Source organism: Sphaerodactylus townsendi, linkage group LG06 (assembly GCF_021028975.2).
Source record: "Sphaerodactylus townsendi isolate TG3544 linkage group LG06, MPM_Stown_v2.3, whole genome shotgun sequence".
Taxonomy (NCBI): domain Eukaryota; kingdom Metazoa; phylum Chordata; class Lepidosauria; order Squamata; family Sphaerodactylidae; genus Sphaerodactylus; species Sphaerodactylus townsendi.
The window spans coordinates 84,988,356-85,015,704 of NC_059430.1; the positions used below are offsets into that span (position 1 = coordinate 84,988,356).

The 27,349-nt window shown below is 41.4% G+C and overlaps 1 protein-coding gene across 1 annotated transcript in view; it reads left to right on the forward strand.

Moving 5' to 3' along the window:
• LRRK2 (leucine rich repeat kinase 2) overlaps window positions 1-27,349 on the forward strand; it is a 99,953-nt gene that overhangs the window by 13,521 nt on the left and 59,083 nt on the right. Inside the window, exons 5-18 of the mRNA XM_048501593.1 lie at window positions 2,331-2,465; window positions 7,176-7,310; window positions 10,043-10,174; window positions 11,329-11,448; window positions 14,491-14,627; window positions 16,662-16,741; window positions 17,284-17,390; window positions 17,571-17,700; window positions 18,346-18,470; window positions 20,703-20,827; window positions 21,697-21,841; window positions 22,218-22,357; window positions 25,532-25,790; window positions 26,376-26,564. Coding sequence (XP_048357550.1) covers window positions 2,331-2,465; window positions 7,176-7,310; window positions 10,043-10,174; window positions 11,329-11,448; window positions 14,491-14,627; window positions 16,662-16,741; window positions 17,284-17,390; window positions 17,571-17,700; window positions 18,346-18,470; window positions 20,703-20,827; window positions 21,697-21,841; window positions 22,218-22,357; window positions 25,532-25,790; window positions 26,376-26,564 — 1,959 coding nt within the window. The remainder of the gene's footprint in view (window positions 1-2,330; window positions 2,466-7,175; window positions 7,311-10,042; window positions 10,175-11,328; window positions 11,449-14,490; window positions 14,628-16,661; window positions 16,742-17,283; window positions 17,391-17,570; window positions 17,701-18,345; window positions 18,471-20,702; window positions 20,828-21,696; window positions 21,842-22,217; window positions 22,358-25,531; window positions 25,791-26,375; window positions 26,565-27,349) is intronic.

Below are 27,349 nucleotides of genomic sequence, written 5' to 3' on the forward strand. Positions count from 1 at the left end.
GGAGGGAACAGTTCCTCGATGATTCCCCACTTTACCGGCTTCGACCTGAGTTCGACCTAGGTTCACTGAAAAAGTTGTACCAGGTCGATTCCGCACTTGCGTTATCGACCTAAGTTCGAGCTGCGTTCGACCTAAGTGCTCCGCACAACCACTGGGGTCAACGTGGTTTTGTACCAGCTTCGCCCCGTGTAACGGTCAAATTTCCAACTTCAATTGGGAACTACTACTTTTTCAGGGAACCACGCTCGAACTCAGCTCGATTCCAGTAAAGTGCGGAATCTCTGGTGCCAGGAGTCGCCCATTCAGCCAATCACAGCTGAGTGTTTCGGGCATGCGTACAGCTGGAGAACCGCCGCGGCGAAAATCACGCCTAATCCCCCCCCCCTTCTTTCTTGAGTTCGAAGCGATGGCTGGTCGCACAAACAGCGCACAATTTCTGTGTACAAATGTAAGCTGCCAATCAAAAAACGCCAGCTTTGTCTCTCCATTCCTGTGGCAGTTTTTTTTATAACGTGTGTGGGGATAGACGGAACATGGCCGTAGAACAGTACCTAATCGGAACAGAACAGCAAAGAGGCATAGGATGATTCTGCCCTCCGAGCTGGGATCAAGCTGGTTGCAGTGGGGAACAACAATGGCTTCGATCTAGGTTAGTACACTTCTCAGGGAACTGGGTCGAACCTATTTTACTCGTGTGCGGAATCGCCCAAACTCCCTGATGGAGTCGGAATTTGACAGTTTGAGGGGGTGAAGCTGGGATGGAACTGTGTCGAACTCAGCAGCTGTGGGGAATACCTAAGTCAAACCTAGGTCAAACCAGCCAGTGGGGAATCGACCTATGTGTATCTTGATCTTGGGTGACTTAGAACTCCAACTCAGCAGCAGCTTAAAATGTGTTCTCTTGTATGTGATTCAGTCTTCTGCATTTTTTTAAAAAAATAAACATTGGTAGCCTTGGGAAAGGGAAAGTATGACTTGAACTGGTTTTGTTGTGGAGGAGGCTTAACTGTTTCGTTCAGAACTATTTTTCAGAACTGTATATACATGCTTTTCCTCAGGGAATGAATAGCTCCGGATCCTCCCCTCACCCTCCAGCAGTATGTGTGAGCTGTGACTCTTTTCCTCCTTGCATCCACCGTTCTCTCCTTCTCAGATATTTGCACCGGGTACATGAAAAGCAGCAAGGGCACCTCCTCCCTCTCTTCTCCCAGCCCCCACCTTTTGTCTGCCTCATTTCGCTGTCAAAGGATCAGAAAGCTGCACTGCTTCTTCCTGTTCCAGCCCCTGCTGTTGCTTTTTTGCTGGTCCAGCTTCAATTTCGCTGGGCGGAAGCCCCAGTAAGCCAGCTTCTCTTTTGCTGATGTCCAGCTTTGCTTGCCCTCTTTTCTCCTCTTTGTCAGTTGCTGTGACCTTCACCCCCACAGTTTCTTATCAGCTGTTTCCCTGTCTGTGCAGACAATGGTTCTTGTGTTTAGGATTTTTTCACCCCACCCCCATTTTTCCATTTTAAAATTTTTCTTCAAGCCCGAGGCTTCTCCCAAATTTGCTGAAAAATCTAACTTCTGCATAAACAGCCCAGATCCATGGATTCAGATCCTCAGATCAGGTCATAGTTGGCTATTAGAGATATAGAAGTTTAAGATTGCATTGTGAGTGATTTAAACAGCAGCGTCACCTGATATCATCCACAAACCTTTTCACATTTTAAGGACTTATGAGAACCAGTTATGGATCCCCCACTGTCTCCTCTACCTTAACTTGTTCTTTTGAAGAACGGTTCTTTTTCCCCTGCTTGTTTGTATGCCTGTAGGCAGGGTTTTTTAAAATCCTGCTTGGTCCGTTGTCATGTTATACATAGATACATACAAAGAGTGTTCTAAGCAACTACTTATTTCAAAATAGCATTGTTAAATTTATTCTGTGATATAGCCAGAAATGGAGTAATCCCCCCCCCCCCCGGTCAAATGTTCATATCTGTTACTTCCTAAATTATTGGGATTTAGATTCCCAACATAGTATCGGATTCTTACTGAAGCCTTAAGCTTAAGGTAAAATGTGTCTGGATTGCCTAGATATGGCTGTCATTCTAAGGCACACATAACAATAAAACCTATTGAACTCAGGATTAAATCCTCCCATATACCATGTTTCCAAGCCAAATGAAGACCCTGTATAGTTACTATTTTTCTTTTAAAAAATAGTAAACCTGACGGCAGGTGAATATAGTCTTGTGACAGAATGTTGTAACCTTTGACAGTGGACTGTGATTTCAGAAGGCACTAGATATTTATTATACAGAAATACCCTGAAAAATTGTCCTTTATTTGTAGATGAGATAACACTCCTTCTTTTGGAAGAAGGGACTGATGTGTTTCTGTTGGTATTTGATTCCATGGACACCTTTTCTGATAATGAAGAGATCCAGAAATACGGATGCCAAGCTTTGCATACGCTGCTAGAAAAAGGTAGATATTTTTGCTTTTCAAGTTCAGTGATGCCCAGTGCAGCAGGAAATAGGTTTGTATGATTAGGTGTCTAGAGAAAAAAAATGTTCCATAATTAAATCCCAGAGTGAATCATTAGCCTATTATGCATGGAACTCTTTCCTTGAGCCTGTTCTCTGTGCAGTGGGCTGGTAGTGGGCTTTCCTTGCATTTCTCTGTTTACATGCGAGGAGATAGCCCACAGCCTTGTGAGGTAAGTGGGGCTGAGAGAGTTCTGAAAGAACTGTGAATAGCCCAAGGTCACCCAGCAGGAATGCAGGAGTGGGAAAACAAATCTGGTTCCCCAGATAAGACTTTACAGCTCATGTGGAGGAGAGGGAAATCAAACCCGGTTTTTCAGATTAGAGTCTACCTGCTCTTAACTATTACATCACGCTGACTGTTAAGGCATTTAAGCAGTTTTGAGATCTACTGCCACTAAAAGTTTTTTTCTAGAGAACATAATTCTTCAAGTAGTAAGAAAGTCAGTTCCCAATTTATGAACTCTCAATACAACATGCTTTGAAAGAAGATGTTATACTTGAGTGCTTTTGTATTGAAGCAATCTCTGTCCTGTAACTCTCCTTTAAAAGGCTTTCCCACACACAAAATAAATAAGTGCAGTCATGAAAAAAATGACAAATGGCAAATGTGTTTAAGACTTTCCCAATGTTATACAGGTTAATTAATGTATTGCTAAACTATGTATTCCATGAAGTACAAAGACACAAATCCTTTTCTTTGGCCTGATTTTTCTTTGAATTATTCTACTTCTTATCCCATTTTGTGAAGAGTAATGTCAAGCCCACAAAAGCAAACAAAAGTAATTGGTGTATGACTGTGCATGGACAATTCTCACACATGGAGCCAACAAATGAGAACTCACAGCCCAACTATGTTGTGTTGTAATTCCAACCTGCATACTTAAGTTTGACAAACATTCCCACCCCAAACTGGAAATAATTTCATAACTGAGTAAATAGCTGGCAGAGTGTGTGAGGGGTTTTGCCACTTTCATAAACCATCTCACTGAAAAACAAAACCCCACAATTCTAAGAGACGGAGGAATATTGTGAAGATGGCATTTTACAGAGAAATTGTAGGAATCGTATTTTATCCATCTGTCTCTTTTATATGCTGCCTTCCAATCTATACGAAAGGTGAGGGTTCTTGGAAGGAGAGTCATTAGGAGCTGTGTTGCAAATTTGGTGCCTCTACCTTAAAACATACCCTCTGGCCCCAGAAACATTCCTCATAAAGTATAACGAAGCCAATTTTGTGTGAGTCCTAAAAAAAAAAAAGCCTAAAATGTCATACCCACAGGGGGATTCAAAATTTTTCAGGAATCCCACATTTTTTCATGTGTAATTGACTCCAATCTGAACAGTACTGCAGTGTGTGTGTGTGTGCATGCATGCACATCCCTACTGACCAGTGTAATTTCAGCCACTGCCAAGGGTGCATAGCATTACCCACATTAGCTACCGATCTGCAGCAATACTTCAGATAGTGGGGAGAAGTGGAACTATTGTAGTCTGCAGTGAGCAGGGAAGTGAGAGTATGATGGGAGGGTGGTGACTGTAGGAACTGGGAGAGAAATGGAGAGCTAAAGAGTTTCAGTGGGCTTAGACTGAAGTAACTAAGGATTGGGCCTAGAGATCTCCCAAATTAACATCTGATTTCCAGACAACAGATTAAATTCCCTTGGAGAAAGTGGCTGCTTGGAGTATGGAGAGCATGCCATTATACTGCACCGAGCTTCCTCCGCAGGGTCTACCTGCAGAGTCCCAAGGAGTTGCTCCAAGGCTATTCTTCTCCCAGCCTCCACTCTCTGTCCTGCTTCTGTTTCTAAAACTTTTCCATTGGTGGAAAAGTTCAGCCATGGATGGAAGGTTTTCCTTCAGCAAAATCTAAAGGATGCAGAGCTAAGGCAGGTGGGAAGACTCTTCCCAAATAGACTAACAGTGTGTCATTGTGACCCATAAAAAATTATTGCACTGTCTCTGGTGCAGCTGTGATTTATCTTCTGGAAACAAAATTGATAAAAACACTGGAGGTTTCTAGTAGACTTTTAGATTCCATCTTCTCCCAGAAGAGTTAGATAGAGTCGCCCTGACTGTATGCCAGCAATTACACCAGAGTCTCTTGGTAAAGATAATCCCCTGCGTGTGCACTGGTTTATTACTGACCTATGGGGTGATGTGACATTGATAGCGGAGCCAGGAGAGAATCCCGCTCCTGGACTGTGTCTGAACTAAAAACGTTTGAAAGATTTATTCTGTTTTGTATTTATTAGGTAGAAACTAGTTTGTATTAGATAAGAATAGGATTTGTAAGTTTCCCTGTACTTGTGTTTGTATGGAACCTCCTTGGCCCAAGGCAGAGAGCCATCTCTGCCTCACCCGGACCCATCCCATTCACGTGTAAAGTTTCTTGATGCACGCGGACAAAGGGAAACCTCCGTCGAGGCGCCTTGCCCTGCCTAATCCCATCAGCAGGCAGATAAGGGGAACACGTCATCGCTCTCTGCCTCCTGACCCTGGACACCTGGAGAAGACCTTTGTGTTTCCCCCGTCAGTGAACACGTCATCGCCTCGCCCTGCTCTGGCGCGAAACTTGAGAAGGGGATGCCTATCGGACATTGATTGGTTCCTGCATGTTGCAATGTATGATTGGTTGTTTTGAATTTTGTTAATGAATGGTGGTGGGCTGTCTTTGGTTCTCCCGGTCCCCCGACGGGAGAAAGTGTACTTAAGGGGTTGCAAAGCTGCTAGGCGGCAGTTGTTGTGCGGAAGGGAGGTGCTGACACTTAGGTCAGCATCTCAATAAATCACTTTTATTTATCCGAGCCTTGTCGGGTCTTGCTTGGGTTCCTGGGCGCTGCCGAGAGCGGGATACCTCTGGGACGGAAAGTGTTATCCTGAGCAGCGCGGTAACAACATCACAACATTTTCTAGGCAGAGAGTGATTACCCACAAGCACAGAGACGTGTGGTGGGATCGGAAGCATGTTGGGGCAAGAAATCTTGTCCTGACGTACTTCCTGTTTGCGGTATGCTGAGGGAAGAGGCGCATCTGGTCAAGATTTCTTGTCCCAACGGCTTCTTCTTCCCCCGCACATGCTTCTTGCTTACCCTGGGGAAAGCAAGAGCACTTCTGGCATGACTTTTCATGCCAGAATGGGGTGAGGCCAGGTAATGCTGGCCATGGGTAAGTGGCCAGACTGTGTTTATGGGGTGGTTTCCATTGCCTTCTGTAACGAATTTGCCCCACCTTGAAGGGCTGGTGTGAAATAGGCCTGCCTGACAAGGCCTTGGTAACAGCAGAAATAAGGCAGAAGACCCTATTTAACATGGAAGCACTGTGATTGGTCCAGGAATAGACCTGTGGCCAATGAAAGGGGGCGCTACAAGCACTGCCTATATTACCAGTATGACAGAGCACTGCCTGTCAGATGAAGACAGATTACAGCTGATGAAAGCTGTTGAACAGAAGCTGTCAGAGAGAGGAATTTTGCATGTCAGAGTGGTGACAGGGTTCTGTGGAAGCTGAGGAAGGACAGCTTGGCTCTCTGCACAGTAGAAACTCAGATCTAGACAGTGCAGTCTAAGTACAGCTTGAGTTTAGCTAGGGAACAGATTCTGCAGAGAAGGTCTCTCAGTTCTGTCTCTTATTCTTATGCTTATTTGATTCTGGTTCAGCTAGTATTGCTGACTGAATCATAAGAGAGGTGGGAGGACTCTGGCTGTAGGTGCTGGGCAGCGTGCCAGCCAGAGGTTTGTCCGTGGACACTGGCCAGACTTAGGTGTCTGTCCAGCCACTGTCCCAGATCAGTCTGGAAAGCCCCAAACCTCTGGGTGTAAAGGGATTTGGTGTGATTGTGAGTGAAGGAGGCAGTGAATTGCCAGAAACTCACAGGGCCAGGACTGAGGGAGTGTGTGTCAGTGGGATACTGGAAGAATTAGGTCAAGGGTGCGTCTGTGTAAACTAAAGTAAAACCATTTCGAAGCGAAGTCTTTTGAGAGACACCTGCGTGTGTCTGAGTCTGAGAAACAGAAACATCAACTATTTAAAACCTTTTGAAAACCTATTTATGAACCAGTTAAAGAAGTTTCTTTTGTTTTTATAAATAAACTATTACTTCTTCTATTCAAATTCCCTCAGGCCTGTGAGTGTCTCTGTGTGTGTGCCTTTAGAGTGGGTGACTGGCTAGAAGCCCCCAGCCATTAGGAGTTCCCTCCAAAACAGTTAAAGGGACTCTGAAGTAATTTCCCCTCATATCAGAGTGGGAAAGAGGTAGGAATCTTTAAAGCCTTGGTGGCTAGTAACAGTGTGGGGTTCTCTAGTTGTCTGAAGTAAATGGTGGCAGCAAAAAGTTAATTAAAAGGAAGGTTCCTCACTTTACCAATCTCAGAAGGATGGAAGGCTATGTCAACCTTGAGCCAGCTACCTGAAACAACTTCCATTGGGATCGAACTCAAGTCATGAGCAGAGCTTTGACTGAAGTTTTGCAGCTTACCTCTGTGCGCCATGGGGGCTCCTAAAGTCTCTTGACAGCACAGTAAATGTTAATATTAATACTTTTTTCCATTTTGTGAGTCACATTGGGAACATTTACTTTCAAGTGAACAATCCATGTATACAATGAATTAAAAAATTCTGACTTTTAAAATTTTTATTCTTTTCAATGCAGTTCCAGAGGAGCAACTGATTGAATTTGTTGAGGACCGAGATCATATGATCATACTCAATGTATTTAAAAAATTTCCAGAGAAAGAAAATGTAGTACTTCTTGCACTTCATTCTTTACACTCACTGGCTGGACCATGTAAGTTTTGCAGTTTTAGTGTAATCACGGAAAGGTGAATTGCTTTTTATTTGCATTTGAACCTTGTGAATCATTGTCTGTGTCCAAATACAAAAATTCCCAACCAGGATGTTGTTGGCATTCATAATGTCTGCGTAGGATCTCTGAAAATAATTTTTCAGCAAGGCCAGATCTTGAGTTTTTTATTGCAGCATGATAGTCAGACATTAAATGAGCAGTTCTTTTCTTGGGGTGACAATAAGTGGTGGGGAAATCTGTTCTCTTAGAGCTGTAAAAAGATTGCAACTCTTAAGCACCGAGTAGGGCGATGACTGGAGGAGAACATCTATTCCAAACAAGATAGCAGAAAAGTAAGCTCATATTCCAAAGCATAATGTAAGAACTGCTGTTTTGGGGAGGCTAATAACACTATCAAACTATTGCTGTAGCTTTTGTGTTCAATACCTTTTGAAACTATAATATATTATTTCCGGGAGTACATGCATAATTTAGATTTATTGCAACTGGCAAATATGCAAATTTGCATTTGGAGGAGGTAACAGAAGCCTAATCTCCAACTAGCTCTACGGTCTTCTTCAAGTATTTCTTTTTTAATATCGGCCTCCGTTCACTGTTTATATAATTGAATTTAAATGGACTTGCTTCATAGGACAACTCTGGGAATGAGTATAATTAAAAAATTTGAAACACTTTCCAAATGAATGGTGTTATTGAAGTAACTAGTAGTATTATAATATATGAAACAAATTGGTTGTGCAGTCATAGGTATGCCTACTTACTTCTAAGTCCACAATGTTCAGTAGTGCTGACTCCCAGGTAAATGTGTATAGAATTGTACCCTCAGTTGTTTAGAAGGACAACAGCTATGTTTGAACCCACTGACATCAATAGGTTTAATGAGAGTTTTAACCCTCCTGGTGGCAGCAGGATATGCCCTGCCCCAGCTGGAATTTCCTTCCGCTTCTCAGAGCAGCAGTGTAAGGAAAAAATTAAAAAGTTAACCAGGGTAATGTCACTTCTAAAAAAACTTCCAGAAGTGAGGTTAATCCTCTCTAGGAACTGCCAAAAACTGGTTTTACTATGCAGTTTTGGCCAATTCCTGAAAAGTGTGGCATAACTTTCAAGGTTTCTCAGAAATGATACATTACCATCACTCAGCAGCCACCACCTGCCAATCCCCAGTGTCCCACTGATTGCCAGGCCAGGTATAAGTGTTGATGTATTTAAGTGCTACACGGGATGATACCAAAAGGTGTTACTGAAGGAAAACAATAATGGCAAATAACCTTTTGCCTGTCCCTGTAATTTTTTTTCCTCAGAAAAAATGATATACTTTCTTCTAAATTAAGGTTTTTCATAATCTCATTTGGGGGGCAGGGGAGCACAGAAGCAATAACAAAAACTCCAATGAAATATTGTTCTCGTATGATTAGTGATAAGTTTTTAAAAATAAGCTTCTACTTGACTTGAAAGGTATGGCATGAAAAATTTTATACTAAAGCAATGTACACCGTCAAATAATTATAATTCCTGTGGTATGCACAACTTACTTTCATGTATATATTTACTGTTTAAATGTGTATAATTTTATCAGCAAGTAATACACTACAATGAGTATGATTATAATACGTTATTAAATGATTCAGTGTTTTCAGTTTAACCTGAAATTCAGATACATTGCTAGTCCTGTCATAAAGGTTTGTGACAGTTTCAAATAATACACTTTACTTTGCTTACTAGAAGATTTGTTTTCTAATTTCAACTTCTGGGTCTCAGGTGGCAAAAATTAAAGATATACCTACTAAAATAGCATAGGGTGTAGCAGTTTACAAGTTACATCCACCAGGAGCATTGTCTGGTCCTTCCTACAGGTGGTGTACAACAGCCGAACCTGAAACATTTACAAATAAAGCCTTCTCTGAACACTGTTTAACTATTATAGCAATCTGAAACATTTGAGAGCAGTCACAAGATACATGAAGTCTGTACAAAGTGCAAACTTTACTGTTTTATGCATGTATGATATTGTGGAGGGAATGCTAGTAGAAAAGGCTGATGTTTTTGAGAGTGAAGTTGGCATCTGCAGAGGTTTCTTACCTTAATGTGAGCTGTTACACTAACTTTTTTCCCCATCATACAATAACTTTTTTCATCAATTAAGTTTAGGTGAAATTCTTGTGATTTATGTGAACTATTGGCAAGCTCAAAATAGGTTTTGCTGAATGGCAAAACACAAACTGTCCTCTGTTTCTTCATAAACTGAACAATTGTAAGATTTTTTTGTTTAAAAAAATCCTTGTTTTCATTTTGTGGTCGCAGAAAAATGGTGAGAATCCATGCTTTATTTTGCAAAAGTGAACATTTTCCATGATGTTGACTTACTGTTGGATTAGCCACCTTGATCTCGACCTTAGTTGGGAAAAGGTGAGATAGAAGTCTAATAAATAAATTAAATAAATAAATACTTTCATACCAAGGAAATCATGAAAATGTGATGACCGGTGTAAGGCTTCAGCAGCCCATGGAAAGGCAAAAACTGGTTGAGTTCTGAGGTGTGCAGAGGCACTCCACTTAGAGTGTTTCTTTATTAGAAGTTTCCCCTCTTGTAAAACAAACAAGAAAAAAGCCCCTTTTGTGTTTGCTGAAGCATCAACCAGATTAATGATAACCTGTTTTGAGTAAAAATAGCACGAACTTTTCCTTACCCAAGTATATTTATTTTTTTGTCTTAGCCAGCAATGTAGAAGTTCTTATGTCTGGAAATGTGAGGTGTTACAATGTCATAGTGGAGACAATGAAAATGTTCCCCCACAGTGAATCAGTTCATGAAGTGAGCTGCCGCTTGTTGCACAAGCTTACATTGGGTGAGTTGTAGAACAAAAATGTAATGTTCTTTTCTTAACTCTGGTGAGGCTGCCAGTATAAACAGTTGTTGTACCTCTAAGGGAAATAGCAGCAGTGGGGTATGTGCACTGACAAAGCTTTTTAAAGACAACTGCTGGGCATTTCCCTCCAAGACTGAATCCTGGAACAGTTTTGGGAGCAGCTTCCAATGCATCATGAATTGTGGATGGGTGAAGTATAGTAATGAAACCCCAGTGCACAGATCTGAGTGGCTCTTAGGATCCTGAGTACACAAATATTTAATTAGATAATCTTTATGAGCACTTTCCTTAACAGTAAGTAACTTAGAGGAATGGAGAAAATCCCCAAACAGGAGAAGAATTATAGGAAGGTTTGCTTTGTTTATTTATTTTTCATTTATTTATTTGTTACATTTATATACCGCCCTCCCCGAAGGCTCAGGGCGGTTTCCAACAAGAATAAAAGTTTAAAACATTGTATATATAATTTAATTAAAATACATAAAATACTAAACTATAGATGGCTTCAGCTATTCTATTCCCCTTTTTATGAACCCACGGGAGGCTAGATGTTTTCTTTTTATGGCAGTTGACATCATCCCGGCTGGCCAAACGCCTGGCGGAACAGGTCCGTTTTACAGGCCCTGCAGAAACTTTGTAAATCCCGCAGGGCCCTGATCTCACCTGGAAGCCTGTTCCACCAGGTAGGGGCCAGAGCCGTAAAAGCCCTGGCCCTTGTAGAGGCCAGCCGGATCGCCTTGGGGCCAGGGATCACCAGTAGGTCTGCCTCCGATGAACGGGACTTCATGACAGAATCAGTACCTAACACGTGACTACTACATCTTTGTCATCTTTTAAATTTCTCATACAAGTATAACTTTCAGAATTGATCTTTTGAGGAATCTTTTCTTTAATCCAAAAGTAACCAAAATTGTAAATCAATTTTTGAGAAATTGTAAAACTGTTGAAGGCGTTGAAACAAGACAAAGTGTTCGACAGAGATTTTATTCACTTACTGGTAGTTTTAGCTAAAACTCCAAGGTTTCTCTACTGTTGTTCCTCTGAATCACTGAATTGCTTGCCATTACTGCAGAAGTTGGCATCACATTTTTTTATTTTCATGCTACAGCTATTGAATTTTCCCCACCCTTCAGGAAACTTTTACAATATCCTTGTGCTGAATGATGTCCATGAAGTCATTGTGCAGGCTGTTGGAAAGTACCCTGCAAATGCAAAGCTACAGGCTGCAGGACTCAGCTGTTTGGCTCTTCTCAGTAAGTAACTATAAAACATTAATGAAATAAATTTCTTAACTCTTTATAACATTTGCTGCTAGAATGATGTCATATATTATATGGTTATATTGAAAAGTTATAAGAGACCAGATAGATAGGTAGAGTTAATCCAGTTTGAGAGCCTTATTCTTGAGGCATACAATCCACGTTGTTATAAAAAACAAATTCTTGGGTTGCAGAACCTGAGGTGGGCATTCAGCAGTATGCAGGGGGAGCAAAATCTACAGACACACTAATCTTTGGCATTAAAAAAGGGCAATCTATGAAATAAATGTGCTACGTTCAAAACAATATAAGATACACAAACATGCATGGCACATAGGCGCCGGCTCAAGAAATTTATATTACCTATTAGTTACTTGTAAAGTATGCCGAATTGTTGGCTATTAGACTTATCAAACTATTATATCTCCATAACACATATATCTCCACTTTAAATCCAATTCATGCAACAGTTTAGTACAAGACAACCTTCTCTCAAGTCCATAATCATGTAATTGTTAAGCCAACAATGTCCATAATCTTGTATATATTATTGCGTCAATGTCACCCGCTGTGACTGCGATACAAGTTCATAACAATTAATGAAAATCCTGGATTGGTGCCTTGAATTACTTATAAATACCGTCTCAATTCAAGGGCAGTCAAATTTCTCATCATTTTTAGTTGTATATATTTCAATCCGCTCCGTTGTACTTCCCAAATGCTTCGCGCTAATTACCGTGTTTTCGTCTGCCTTCTTCAAGGGAAGTGTTAGTGCACTTGATAAGGAACTCTCAACAGGTGATTCTGTACATAACAATCCTTATATCATCTTATTATCACCATGAATGAAGGTTTCTACAACATAAATAATATACAGATGGAGGAAGTCATATCGCAAAGAATATTTACATTCATTATATTGCATATTAACTTATAATATTATTGTATACGTTTCTATATCCAGTCAATTAACTCTATATGCAATATCTTTTTTCATACATGTATGTATGTATATGTATATGTGTCTGTGTGTGTCTGTGTGTATAAATTTCTTATTTAAAACATGCTTGCATTTCTTTTTCAAAATATCTACATCCTTCTAGGCTTTTTACAGCTTACAGCCTAGTATCAGGACCTCAAACAATAATAAATAGTCAAGCTCACAAGACAATATATAGTAACTATATTATACATGCTATCACCATTGCCAATCAAATCCATAATCTATTAATCTCACATATATATCTCTATTTCTTAGTTGTAACAAACTTGCAATTCATTTTCAAAATAACTCTATTCTTCCTGGCTTTTTGCAGCTTATCACTACAAGACAGGATGTTAGAGTATAAGAAGCCCAAACTCATACAAAAATCATATTATAGCTTTGTTTCACATACTATCACCATATCCTAACTGACTCATAGCTTGTTGGAATCATATATATCTCTGTTTGTTACTTATAATGTGCTTACATATCTTTTTCAAATCTTTTTCAAAGTCACTACATTCTTCCTGGCTTTTATCAGAATCTCAGAGTAGAAGAAGCCAAGGAGCTGTGTTCCACATAGTAACAATTTATAGGAATCACCAACCCCACTCTCACCAAAGCTCCGAAGACTATGTCCAATGTACCAATCCAGCAACCAGACATCCATACCACAGTCAGATGTACCCCATCATCCTGATAGAGGGCTGCCTGCTTGGAGGACATGTCATCATGCTATATCACCTGCTCCCCAGGTGCTTCGGCCACCTGTGCTAAATGATTCAAAAGCTGCACCTACACCACTGAACAACTCATGGGTATCGCCTTATCTACCATATATACTCATGTATAAGTTGAGTTTTCAGCCCTTTTTTTAGGCTGAAAAATGCCCCCCTTGACTTATATGCGGGTCCCACTTACCGGCAATTCTTGTGTGGCATTCCCCCTGTCCCGTCTTCGCTCTCTCCTACCTTCTTCTCTGCCGCCCCCCTTTCAGCCGCCTTCTGTACCTAGTTTTCTGCTTCACTCACTCCTGCCAGCTGGTGGGCCCCCTCACTAACTCACCCTTTCTTTCCTTTCCCTGCAGGCTCTGAGGCTTGACTTCAGGGAAGCTGCCGCTTGTTGCTATGGTTTTTTTAAAAGGGCAATGCTCCAAAGATTGCTTAAGCCTCCTCTTCCTTCAGGTGGCTGGGTGCTCTTCTGACCCTCACTGGCCTGACAGGATGACAACTGCCTCTGCCCCCCATTGGCATGTCAGTATTCAGTAATCGCTTGTGCCTGTCTGCTGCAAGCCCTTCCTGGTGGCCCTCTTGGCTACCCCTCTTTGCTTGAACCTCTGCTCTTCCTTGCTGCCTACTTGGGAGCCCCTTAAAAGCTCAATGGGAAATGCTACCTGGCCCAGCCTGGTCTGGAAAATGCTACCTTGCCTCCACCCCCCATGCTCTGCCCACTGCCTGGCCAAGGAGCCCAAGCCTTCCACTAGGCAGTCTCTCCCTATCCCTTGGCTGGTTGTAAGTAATTCGTTTGCTGAAGTATGATAAATTCCTTGCAAACAAACCTGTGACTGCTAAATACAGTTTTAGACTTCATAATCCTAACTTTGCTTTGGGCTTTAAAGCATTTTTTTTTCATTTGTTACAAGCTGTTGCAAGTAAAGAGAACTGCAAACCAAATAAATAAATGAGCAATACGGTTTCAAATCAATTGGATTGTAGCTCATATGCCATTGTACATATTGAGAAACTTTATTTTGCAAAAAAATTCTGATATCAATGGCTGAGTTTCAGTTTTGTGGCAGTTATTACATCTTGAGTCAAATGATAGTTTAGCTCCTGCCAAATTCTTCTTCCTTATACATGTCCATTTGCTTTTGTTTTTCCTTAAGAAAAGAAAGTACTAAGAAATTTAAGTGATTTTCTTTTTGCAAGTAATGTTTGATTAGTATCATATTTCATGACATTAGTATCATATTTTACTCTGTTCTAGAAATTCACAATAATTGCATATCCTTTTTCTCCCAAAATACAAATAAATAAAAATTCCCACCCAAGCGGAAACAATATTTTTAAACAGAGATTTGGAAGAAACAAAAGAGGAGGAAGAAAAGGAGGAAGAAAAAGAGGAATTATACTGGCTGGAAGCCTGTTATAAAGCCTTAAAATGTCACCGAAAAAATATTGATGTACAGGTAAGAAAAATGTAGATATACCTGAGTGACATGTTTTACTTAAACTGTAATTGGGAAAGACATTAATCAGACTGGCTAAAACAATTCTTGAGTATTTATTTACTCCAGAATACTTGGCTTGAGCTTTAGATTTTGCAAACTGCACTTTTCAGTGTCTTACTTTCTGAGAAGTCTGCTGTCACTGTTAATCTCACTTTATCTTCTGTCTGTTAAACTCCCCATCTGTAGTTTGCCCGTTATGTAGCCACAGTTGGTTTAGGTGATTTTGTAGCCTGGGCCAATATTGTCAGTGCAGTTGAATTGCTTTAAATTCCAATACTTTTGTCATAGGGTCGTCAAATTAAAAGCATGCAACATTTAGTGTGTTATCATAGGATTCCCATATATAAGTTCTTCAATCATGATAGGAATGTGACTTTTCTAAGACAGATATGGGCTTCTGATATGGCGTGGTTTCCCAGGTGTGGAGAAATAATTTATCTGGGTTTAATTGTAGCTGCACCAGCATGATTCTTCCTGTAAGTTTTGTGTCATGTTTTAAAGTGTTAACTGTTTGGGCTTTTCTCCAGCTGGCCTGTCCTGGAACTGAAAAGTAATCGGCTGAAGGTTGTCACCAGCTGTTTGAAGTTGTGAATTGTGGAAGTCTTAAAGAATGTTAACCTATGCATTCATTTAGTATAATGAGTCTATTGAAGATTCCTTTTAATTAAATTCGACTCCTGGTTGGTTGAGGGAGATTGCTGATTAGTGGAGATATAAAAAGAAAATTTTTCCCTTTTTTCAGCAGGAGCTGATAGGTGATTAGAAGAAGAGTGGTTTGTTAGAGCTAGGAGTAATTATTAAGCTTGCTAAGTTTGGAAGTTACAAACTGTGTAGTGCTTGGTATGGATTTTAAAGTTGCTGGCCATTCTGTGAATGTGAGCCTGCTAATATATTCTGAATGGTGAATGCAAACAGAACCTAATAAAACAGTTTTAAGGACTAATTTTCTCTGAGTCTGTAATAAATATAAAATCCTAACCCATAAAGGGGAAGGACCTGCTGAGTCTTCTTCCACACCAGGTGTCTAATCTAATACTGTCTCCGAAGCAGGTCTGGGTATGTTCAGGATCTGGATGGGAAAGGGGGTCATCTGGTAACTTCATGTGATGGCTCTGACCTGAGGGCTGCTAACTCCAGGTTGGGAAATTAATGGAGATTTGAAGATGGAGCCTAGGTAGGGCAGGTTTTGGTAGAGAAAGGAACTGAACTGGGTATAATGCCATAGAGCAGCCAATTGGCCATGCTGGCAGGGGCTGATGGGAATTGTAGTCCATAACATCTGGAGTGCCAAAGGTTCGCTACCACGGCCATAGAGCCCACTGTCCAAAGCAGCCATTTTCTCCAGTGGAACTGATTTCTGTTGTCTGGATATCTCCAGGCCCTACCTGGAGGTTGGCAACCATAACTGACTCACAAAGGAAGTCCTGCTTACAATAATAACAGATCTCACAGAGTTCAGCAGATCCCATTTTCGTGTTGGCTTCTCATGCCCCTTGGCATGTTCAACAAGGAAGGAGTTAACTAAGTCTTTTTATTAAATATGTTTGTGCTATTGAAATCAGTGTGTGTATCTTTGAATTTTTATTGTATGCAGATATGCTGATGATAGTCTGTCTTTCAATCTTAACTGATCTGTGATTGTAATGAATAAAGAATGATTGATTGGCAGCCCATAGCTCATGTTATCATTATATTATATATCATATATGTAAAAACACATGGCATGGTTCAAGAAATTCCCAGATGATGGAGTCCTTGTGAAATGAAATATGCCCTAGAAAACAATTTCATGGATTCAGAAATAGAGATTATGTGAAGTTTTGTAAATCATTTAAATATTTTCATCAATTGCAATCCTAATGTGTTTTGTATTGATTTTTATGTTTTCATCATTGCCACAAATTGTACTTTTATTCTTGGAATACTTTGTAACATTTTCAATTGAGTATAGTTTCCAAATAATATTTTTGTTTGTTTGTTTGTTTCATTTAGGAAGCTGCATGTTGGGCTTTGAATAATCTCCTTATGTATCAACCTTGTCTTCATGAGAAGATTGGAGATGAAGAAAAAAGGTCAGCAGTCTGAACTGAATGCCTAGAAATGTGACACTCACACCCATTATCCAGACATGTTCAGATGGCACTAGTGGTTGTTCACAAGTTGCTTGTTTTGGCAATATTTATACTTCAAAAAGTATGGAACAGAATACATGAAAGCTGTGTGGCTGCCTTTTTTTTTTAGCTTTGTGTCTGTGTCAGGAAACCAATGTGTGTGTGAATTTTTCAGTATATTACTGGAGCAAAGGGGACATTGTTGGTCCTTCTGACATTAACAGTGTAGATGTAGTAGTTCTTCTCGTCTCTTCCCTACCCAACTCCACTTAGAAATCCAGTATGTTTGTCACTCCATGCCCAAGTTTCTTCCCATAGTGTGTTGCTGCAGCTCGCTTTCTCAGGAAGGGGTGACCAAGACAGTGGAAGGAAATATAGCCTGTGCTCCTGGAATGTTATCCCAGGATGCACTGTGATCCTTTGATACTAGAAGAACAGAATGAGAATTCACAGGCCTCTGTTTCGATTTATAACATAGTACGTTTTTGTTAACCTTGTTTTAGGTTCCCAGCACACAGAGAAATGATGCTAGCCATGTTGGTGCATTCCAGCTCAAAAGAAGTATTCCAAGCTGCTGCAAATGCCTTGGCAACTCTATCGGAACAGGATGGTAAAGAGAATTCAGGAGGGGAGAGTGTAGGGAGAGATCCTAGTGGCCCTAGTGGTCCATTGGCCCATGCTGACAGTACTCACCTGTGCTCCATTTTGTTGGTTTAGATAAAAAAACTTATTTAAAAGTCAGGGGTTTGTGTTCTCTGTGCAAGATTTATTCATGTTTTTCTGATTGTAGTAAGCATTAGGAAAATCCTGTTGGCAAAAGGAATACATATGAATGTGCTAGAGATACTGAAGAAATACTCCAGTTACCCTGAAGTTGCAGAAAGCGCTTGCAAATTACTGAACCATGCATTTGAAGGAAGGTAATGAAAATTTGTGCCATTTGTAGTGTCTTTTAACATATTGTATCTCACCTCAGCCACTGTTTTCCATGCTGCCACATTTTAAAAAAGAACAGACTTGGGAGTGTTGGGGTCAAAGTCTCCATTCCTGCTGTGGGCCATGGCACAGGAGTAATTCTGCCACAAGATAACAAAGCCCTGTACAGAGCAACTTGTCAAATGGCTTCTGCTTGCCATGTGTAACAGCCCCCTGCCCCCATCATCATTTGCTATTGGATATTCAAAGAACTTCGAAGCTCTGCTGTTTGTCACATGGTCCTCATCAGAGCTGTTCAAGAAACATCTTGTGGCAGAGCCCTCCGGGGATGGGGCAGTATAGAAGCTGTAACAATAAATAAATAAATAAATAAATAAATCAAGTCCAGAGCTTTTGCGCAAAGAACTAATTGTGTGGATCTTTGCATGCCAGCACAGAATAATAAAATAGCTATTGTTTAGACTCAGAGGCATGAATGTTGCATGTTATGTTAAGATCTTAGTGAGCAGGTGCTGTTTTTTTAAAAAAAAATCTGGTTTCAATTAAAGTCAGTGGGTAATATTTTTCTTTTTTATAATGCGTAGTTGAGAAATGTGGTGTTCAGCTGTTTACCTGATTGATTTTTCCAGTTGCCCTCCCCTGGATATAATGACAGTGGCTGCATCCAGAGTTGTGAAGATTATGAGGAAGCATAAAAAGTTGTTATCTGTACAGCTAGAAGCACTTCAAGTTATTTTACATTTTATGAATCTCCGTAAGTAAATTCACAATGAATATTAGAATAGCTGTAGGCCAAGTGAGAGAAAATAAGGAGTCCATATTCAAGTAGTCTCTGTAATTTCCTAATGGGATTAAAAAGAAACATAGTGACCACACTTTTGTGAATTTGAAGTTATTTGCTTCATCACAGTTATTTGTTTCATCAAAAATGTGCTAAGTAGCAGCTGCTAATGAGAGATGTTACCTTATTTGTAAGCCACATATAAATAACAAAGATTATTTTACCAGAAACAAAATTATACTCAGAAAATATGTGGAGCGCAAACTGGCTCTTATTTTATTGGAAAAGACTATTCATGTATTCTTTTAAACAGTTGCTTTCTATAGATACTATTAAAGCAGCACAATTGCAATAAAATTAACATTTAAAATGTGCTTTTTTACATCCCCATTATTTTGATGCTATTGCTGAAATTGCCTTATCTCTCACTACCTGCTGAATTTCTGACAGCTGGTGAACAGTTTGCCCAGTTTCTCCAAATAATATGCAGGTTGATTCATGCTGGAAAAAAGTGAAGTATCTTATTTCTAACCAGAGGTGTAGCAGGGGGGGAAAGCGCCCGGTGCATCGGTACATCCTCCGCCCCTGCCCTGTCCTGGAATGCTCTCGTTCCACCCCGGAATGCCCCCGCCACACCCCCACAGGGGCGTGCACCCGGTGCATCATGCCCCCCCCCCCCCCGGAGCTACACTTCTGTTTCTAACCGTTTAAGACTTTCAAGTCCAAAATCAGCACCATTTACTAGAGACAAATTGGAAGCTTTGTCAAGATTGGGGTAATGTGATTAAAGCAGTTTGCCTCTATCAGTAATTGGGCAGCTGTATTCTGTACCAGATGAAGCTTTCAAGGATTCTTCAAGAGTCAGCCTATTTAGACTTTATTATGGCAGTTCAGTCTGGAAATCCCCAGAGCAGCTATAACTTCAGGGGAGGGCGGTTTATAAACCCAATAAATAATAATAATAATAATAATAATAATAATAATAATAATAATAATAATAATAATAATAATAATAATAATAACTGTGTCTAGGTTAGACTTCTCTAGGAAGGATTGCATTTGATAAAAAGCATTCTGGCTATGTTCTGAAGTAAAGTCTGATCCAGGAGAACTGAAAACCTGGATCTTCAGAGAGTGTAAGTCCTTTCAAAAGATTGTGTATGCCAATTCGAGGATCAGCAAAATAACCAGACAGCATTGCCTCTATCTTTTGTCCAACTGCTAACTACTCTGTTCAGCAAATCCACATCTTCCTCAGAAGTCAAAAAGAAAAGACAGAGCTGATGTCATCCCTATGCTGATGACACCACATTGCAAACCTCCGGGCAACCTGCCCTGTGGTTTCAGAAACATAGCATAGGAAATAGATGAAACAGTGTGGGATGTTGCAAACCAATAGCCAGAGGGGACATCAGCAATCTTCTTGCCTCAATTTTCAAAACCTGCCTTCAGAGAACAATTGGAACCATTACTGTATGGTTCCTCCCAACCCTGATCCGGCTTGGCACTCTGGAAAACTACCACAGTCAGTATATTGAAAACTGTTCAGAGAATTAGGGGAGATGTGTTCCCTGTTCCTCTCTCCTAATACAATCATTCACTAAAGCCAGAGAAGAACATGCTTAGTTACAAATCCTGGTGAAATTTAAATATGCTTAGTGCTTCCTTGAGCAGGGCTGTGTCCCTGCTTGTTATAAATTAACCAATAATGTCCTCAAACTGAGAGCATATAAGGGAGATACAAGTAGCTGATTTTAGTCTGGATTGTGAATTAGGCCTTTGGTCATTCTAAAGGAACTAATGATGTGATTTGGGCTTTCATATATAATTTTTTAAAAACTCTTTGGTTGGACCCTGCTATCTGTGGGTACAAGACCTGGTGCTTTCTCCTGCTTTTCCCTCCCCCAGGAGTCCCCTCTGTTTCTGGGAAGGTTGAGGCAAGAGGGTGATTTTTGGCACCCTCACCCTTCTCAGTGCAGCTTGATGAACACCCCTCTCCCACAAACCCACATGGCTATTAGTTCTCTCAGGTCCCCCAGTCACTGTTGTGTTCCCTCCTACCAGCCGTCCTTTCTCACAACAGCACCTTCTGCTAGTGTATAACTGGCTCTAATCTCGTGGCAGATTTTCATTGTGGCATTTTTCTTTACTTGAGAAATACAATTTCTGTCTTTATATATATACATACACACATATATATTCCAGGAGGAATGAAAGAACAACTGAATAGCTCCTCAGGAGATGCTGACCTAGCTCTGACATTAAAAGTTATTAAAAACCAATGTTTGTTGGAAGGGGCTCATACACTAGTCCTGGATGCTCTGAACAGGGTAAGGCAAGATATTTTTTGTTTCATAACAGATTCCCCCCCCCCCCCATCATTGAATTATCAGATAACTGTTGCAAAACTGTGAACTGTGACAAAACTTTAGATGATTTTCATACACAGGTATTTTATGAACAATCCTTTTGTTCTTTTACATATTGCAGGGTGTTTTTTTTACACAAGTCTAATTGAAGCAGTTGCTTTTCCCCTAGTAATGGGAAGTACTTGTAACCGACTTAAGTCAACTCTGTAGGGTTTGCAAGGCAAGAGACATTCAGAGGTAGATTCCCATTGCCTGCTTCTGTGTGAAATGAGAGTGTTCTGAGACAGAACTGTGACTGGCCCAAGGTCACCCAGCAGGCTTCATGTGGAAGAGTAGAGAATGGAACCTGGTTCTCTGAATTAGATTCTGCCACTCTTAACCACTACACCACACGAGCTCTGCTTGTCTCCCTAGACCTAGCATGCTATCCACAGCAATATTGGAAACATAGCTTTATGAAAAATTGGCCTGTACATGCATGCAAGGTACAATTCCACAATTGTGGCTGTGTGGTTGAGCATTGCTGTGGCCTCAACATCCTCTGTCAGTTGCATGACCTGATTTATATAAGCATTCTTCATTCCCTTGAAAAGATTCTTGTGGTTCAAAGCTAGGGCAGCGCTGCTTACATAGAGCAGAAGTGATTCTTTGAAACAGTCCTTAGCAGTCAACCTGCCAGATGTATTTTGATAATACACATCTACGTGCAAGCTAAAATATAAACAAAGAGAGATAATGCAGCCGATCATATTTGCAAAAATAAACAAAACTTTTTTTATCTTTGTTACACAGAACAAGGCCTGATTATATTTTTGTGTTTTTATTTCTAGTTTGTTGGAAATCCTGGTGTTCAGAAATGTGGATTTCAAATCCTTTCTTCTGTAGTGGAATGTTCAGGTGCTCTTGAAATGTTGTTACACCAGGGAATGACAGACACTGTGCTCCATTCACTGCAAATGTATCCTGATGATCAAGGTATCAAATAAAACATTCTGTTTACTACTGAAGACTAAAAGAAATGTAACCCCAGAAACTTAATGCATTTAATTGATTATTGGAAATTCATTTCCATGTAACTAGACAAAGAGAAGATTAGAAATCTAGGAAGCTTAAGAAGGCAAATAAATACATATTTGGATTAATTAATGGGTTGGTATGATGGCCTGTTTCTCCAGAAGCTGTGCCCTGACTAAATTTTTCACTGGAGTAATGTTTCTTTTCACGTATAATATGATCAGTAAAAATAAAACAGCACGAAGAGTATGTGTTGAGCAAACTGGAAAGAGCATGTGATGTTTTATTCTAATGCCTGTGTTTAATATTCACTGCTGTTTCTCTATTTAATTTCTAGAAATACAGTGCCTAGGTTTAAGTCTCCTGAGATCCTTGATCTCAAGGAAAAATTTATGTATCGCTACAATACATGTTCTGGCAACAGTTCTGGTTACCACTCTGCGACGATTTAAGGATGTTGTTCAAATACAGACACACGTACGTATCTGATTTAAAGATGCAGGTAGTTGGGGGGCATCTTTGTGTTACTAGACTGAACCACGGTGCATTGGGAGAGCCCTGTCTATACCCATCCTGCTAAACCTTGGGGTGCCTATCAGTGCAGTGTCGAAATGCCATTTTTCTACATTGGCTAGTGTACCCACAAGGACAGGAAAGGTTGTGTGGTCTTGTTGTTGCCCATATCTATCTTGCAAAGTAGGCTGCCTCTCCTTTCCTAAAGGGATTAAGGGATTTTAAATATCTTCTGTTATGGAAGCCCATTTCCACGTGAGGTGGAGGAGTTTATACCCCACTTTCTCTCCTGTAAGGAGATTCAAAGGGCTTTCAATCTCCTTTCCCTTCTCTCCCCCCCACCCCCACAACAAACACCCTGTGAGGTAGGTGGGGCTGAGAGAGCTCTGAAAAGCTTAGTTGATTTTTAGTAAAAATTGTCTTATTAGTTTGAAACATGTTTAATTATAATGATAATGCAACTGAGGCTTTGATCTCAAACATACTTACTTGAGAGCAAGTCTCGGTAAAATCTTTACGCCCCACAGATTTTACTGAAGCTTGTTTAAGTAAGTATGCTTATGATGTCAGTGTCAGTTGCATTATCAGTGGTGATAACCTTTAAAGGTCAAGAATTGAGAACCTCTTGAAGGTAGAATCAAATGATACTGCATTCCTAAGTAGAGAACCAGTAAAGCAATTGTATTGCCTCACATGACATTGGCTTTGCTATGGAATCAGTTCTGATGTCAAGTGGCCAGTAATCCTGTGTTGATTATTCAAGTGGTACTTATGCAAGCTTGGGACCAGGTTTGATGACTGGTGTTGAATGTGGAATGGATTGCATAAACCTATATGCCAATAAAGGCTTGTGTGTGGATTGCATAAACGAACACTGCATTTGAGATGATATGTCCTGTTTGTGATAACTTATTGTCACATGGAAATCATCAAGTTGTGTAGTGGTCAGATGATGAGCATGCATATGAACAACCCTAAATGTTGAATAAGTAATAAATCTCTCTTCTTGCAGTTAAATAGGATGACGGAACTGACCTTCTGTTGTACTCGTGTCTGGTTTCAGTATTACAACAATTTAAACAGAAGTTGTACAGCAGCCGCATAGTAAAATTCTGTAGTGAATAATAATAAATAATAGTGATAATGAAACAGGATTCCATATCTATGTATTAACAGAGGCTTTCAGGGCAGGAATCAACTGGCTATTTTTGGGCTGTGTGACCATGGTCTGGTAGTTTTTGGTCCTAGTGTTTCACCCACATCTATGGCAGGAATCTTCAGAGGTATGTCACAGCAAGATGTGTTTCTCTGTGGCATAGGAGTTCATTGGCACTTTAAGAACTAACAGATTTATTCCAGCATAAGCTTTTATAATTCAGAGGATAATAGTCTATCTGATTTGATTCCAGAAGAGGTTCAACAAATATGATTTTTCTTCTGGATGTCTGCCAAAGCTTCTGCACCTTCTGTTATCTGTGATTTGGACCTGAACCAGGAGAACAGAATGACAGTACAGTGGTACCTCGGTTATCGTTGACTTCAGTTTTTGTTGGTTTCGGTTTTTGTCGACTTTTTCTGGGCAAAATTTGTCTCGGTTTTCGTCGATTGCCTCGGTTTTCATCCTCAAACGCAGAAAATATTTGCCCAGAAAAAGTCCACAAAAACCAAAACCGACGAAAAGTCCAGGAAAACCGAAACCGGCTGGGGTTTGAGGAAGCCCAGCCGGGAGGCAGAGGGAGCTCCTTATTTGGGCAGTGACACCCCCCCCCCCACCCCTTCCCTGCCCCCCCCCCCACCCACCCCACCCCCCTCCACCCCCCCCCCCCCCGCCCCCCCCCCCCTACCCCACCCCTCCCCTCCCCCCACCCCGACCCCCCCCGCCCACCCCCCTTTCCACCCCCCACCCCACGCACCCCCCCCCCCCCCACCCCCCCCCCGCCCACCCCCCACACCCCCCCCCCCCCCCACCCCCCCCCCCCCCCCCCCCCCCCCCCCCCCACCCCCCCCCCCCCCCACCCCCCCCCCCCCCCACCCCCCCCCCCCCCCACCCCCCCCCCCCCCCACCCCCCCCCCCCCCCACCCCCCCCCCCCCCCACCCCCCCCCCCCCCCACCCCCCCCCCCCCCCACCCCCCCCCCCCCCCACCCCCCCCCCCCCCCACCCCCCCCCCCCCCCACCCAAATAATGCAATAATGATGATGATGATAATGATAATAATGATAATAATAATAATTCAATTTAATAGACCGCCCAACCCCAAAGGGCTCAGGGCGGTTCACAAAACAATCAAACATTTAAATACATCAGATAGTTTCAATTAGAACAATAAATAAATTAAACATTAAAACACTAGCAGCAGTGATCTTCCACAATTAAAATAAGTAGATGGTGTCCGGCATTAACACCCCGGGAGGGGACTGGCCGATATTCAGTCAGCAGATGACATATGGAGCTGTAAAGAGCAACAAAGAAGGGCGGACTCAGCGGCCAGCCTCACCAAAGGCCCGTGGAACAGCTCGGTTTTACAGGCCCTGCAGAATTCCCCGAGGTCCCGCAGGGCCCTAACAGATGGAGGAAGAGCGTTCCACCAGGCAGGGGCCAGGGCCATAAAAGCTATGGCCCGGGTAGAGGCCAGCCGCCAGTTGCTAAAGCTTGAGAGCCACTGGCATATAGGAGAAGTAAAACTGATAGGTCGGAAGTTATGACTGCATGTTGAACACTGTTGAACTCTGCTCATTGGGACTAATGCATTGTTTCCAAATTCTTTGGGCACTGCAAAGAGGAGATTAAAGTCTCATAATGTTTCATAGATTGGGAAGATTTTGATCTGTGGTTTGTATACATTTTGGAGTACAGCAATGCAGGAGGGTTGTTGGGCAGAGAAATAAGAAATAAGACATGATTGCTTTGCCTCCACTCAACTGAATTAGTGACCAATCCTGATTATTCATTTCACTGGGAATTATTCTGTACCAGCTTACTCAAGAGGCTTGACACGCTAGAAACAGAAGCAGGTCTAGTCTTGTGCATATTACATTTTTGTTTTCCTGGAGATGTTCCCAGTAAATTGCTGACTGTCAAAAGTTGAAATCTCATTTGCACTTCTCCACTGATTCATTCGATGTTTGTCCTGTAATAGGTTTGTGAGAAAGGAAGCAATCCTGAGTTGGTAGAACTGCTGCTGAACAGCGGTGCTCGTGAGCAGGATGTTCGAAGTGCTCTAACAGTCAGCATCAAGAAAGGAGACAGCCAAATCATTAGCTTGCTCTTAAAAAAGCTTAGTTTGGACATAGCAAACAGCAGCATCTGTCTTGGAGGATTCGGTGTCGGTAGAATTGAACCTTCTTGGATGAGCCCACTGTTTCCAGATAAACGAGCATCCTTCAGAAAACCAACACGTAAGTGGCTATAGACTGGATTTGGGTATTAAAACATCGAGTGATCTCTTGACTAGTTTAAAGCAGCCTCCAAGTAAATAATATATGACTAGTGTTCTCTAACAGGCCATTAAAACTAACACAAATGCCCATTGCACACAAACGCTAGAAGCTCAGGAGCATTTGATCTTAGCTGTCTCCTATCAATTAAACATTTCCAGAGGGGGACATCTTGTGTTTCAGTGACCAGTGGTGAGTATCAAAAACAGTGCCATTTAGGAAATTGGTGTGTGTGTGTTTCCACTAACTTTGTGCTGGTATTTATTAATATAAATGGCGGGCATATTAGCTGAAGAAAGTGGTCTTGTGGTTGTTGTAATAGTTGGCCATTCATACTACAATGTCCTGTTTCACAATCTGAAAAGTATCATAAATTTGAAGGCTTTAATGGCTTTTCCTGAATGCCCTTTCAGAGTTCTTGGATTATTGCAGTGTAAAGGTGGTTTTTCATGTCCACTTTCTACTGTGAACATTTTTTGCAAATATCACTGTGTCTGTCTTCCAGTGTTTCAGAAATTGGTGGGTTATTGGTTTCTTAAACATTAGATTCAGGTTCTGCTTTGGCAAGAATGGTGCTTAGATATCAGAGGAAAAGCAGTTATGAAGACCAGGCAAAATACAGTTCTGATACAAATACTGAAGAATCTGCATTGGAGAAAGGTGATGATTGGGCTTTCCTGCCTGACCCATTAGTCGACAGTGTTTTCCATCTGAATTATGATGTCGATAGTGAAGGTATGTATGCTACCTAAAAGAAGGAATTTGTCATCCTGTTGCAAAGTTAACTGAAACCCGCTCATTGATGTGTAGTCTTTTTTGCAGTAGAGTGGAGGGGCCAGATTGTAGGACCTCATAGGACAACGGACACAAGATGCAGATCACTGGAAAGGGCCCTTGCCAGGGGTCTCCTGTCTCAGTGCTAGAATTCTCCAATTTACCATGTCCCTTTTCCCTTGTTTTGATAGATCCCATGTCCCTTGTTTCGATAGGTCTCTGTAAAGTGGCACCTTTCCTCTGTACAGGCATATTCTAACTGTTCTTAAAATTGCCACATATCTCTGTCCCACCCTTTGGCACCCACTGGGCCTCTACCAGATCAAAAATACCCTATGGCTTCCAACTTTACAGTAGCTTGAAGGGAGCACACATGGAGGTCTGAGGCAAAATCAACAGATTCATGAAGAATACCCACTGATTGAATTTATCATGAGCCAGCTTCTAAAACATGGTGGAGTCAAATTGAACCACTCCACCAACCCTTTTGTTTGGGAATGCACAACTGTCATAAATATATGACAGATCCCCAGGGTTTGATAGAGCTCTGCTCCCAGTGTGGTGAGGCCCATTCTTTGCTTTCCCTGTCATAATCCACTCAGGGGCGGGCCAGATGATCAGCATTGCCTCACTCCTTTCAGCAGCAAGGTAAGTCTTCTCCTTACACTTCCCTGATACTAGCAGCCCCGATGCTGTCTCAGCCACAGTGGGGGGAGGCCCTCCAGAGTTCAGGTCTGGCACTAGCC